Source organism: Eimeria mitis, genomic scaffold (genome assembly GCF_000499745.2).
Source record: "Eimeria mitis Houghton genomic scaffold, Emh_scaff2413, whole genome shotgun sequence".
Taxonomy (NCBI): Eukaryota; Apicomplexa; class Conoidasida; order Eucoccidiorida; family Eimeriidae; genus Eimeria; species Eimeria mitis.
Window position 1 is genome coordinate 1 of NW_013570752.1, and position 231 is coordinate 231.

At 71.9% G+C, this 231-nt stretch overlaps 1 protein-coding gene across 1 annotated transcript in view; it reads left to right on the plus strand.

The window, feature by feature from the left end:
* Positions 1 to 65: 65 nt before the first annotated feature.
* The window catches only part of EMH_0053480 (uncharacterized protein), a gene marked incomplete at both ends in the record, with an annotated part of 1,287 nt that continues 1,121 nt past the window's right edge, over positions 66 to 231 (plus strand). Inside the window, one exon of the mRNA XM_013497011.1 lies at positions 66 to 228. Coding sequence (XP_013352465.1) covers positions 66 to 228 — 163 coding nt within the window. The remainder of the gene's footprint in view (positions 229 to 231) is intronic.

The following is a 231-nucleotide window of genomic DNA, read 5'->3' on the forward strand; positions in this document are numbered from 1 at the left end:
CCACTTCTGCAGACAAGACACGTGAAAAGAGTGCCCGCATAACACCGTCAAAGGCATGTCCATGCATGCAGACCCCACACTACCCTCCACAAACGGGGCCCCACCGGGGGCCCCACCGGGGGCCCCACCAGGGGCCCCAGCAGGGGCCCCAGCAGGGGCTCCACCAGGGGCCCCAGCGGGGGCTCCAGCAGGGGTCGCAGGAGGGGCCGCAGGAGGGGCCCCAGGGGCCCC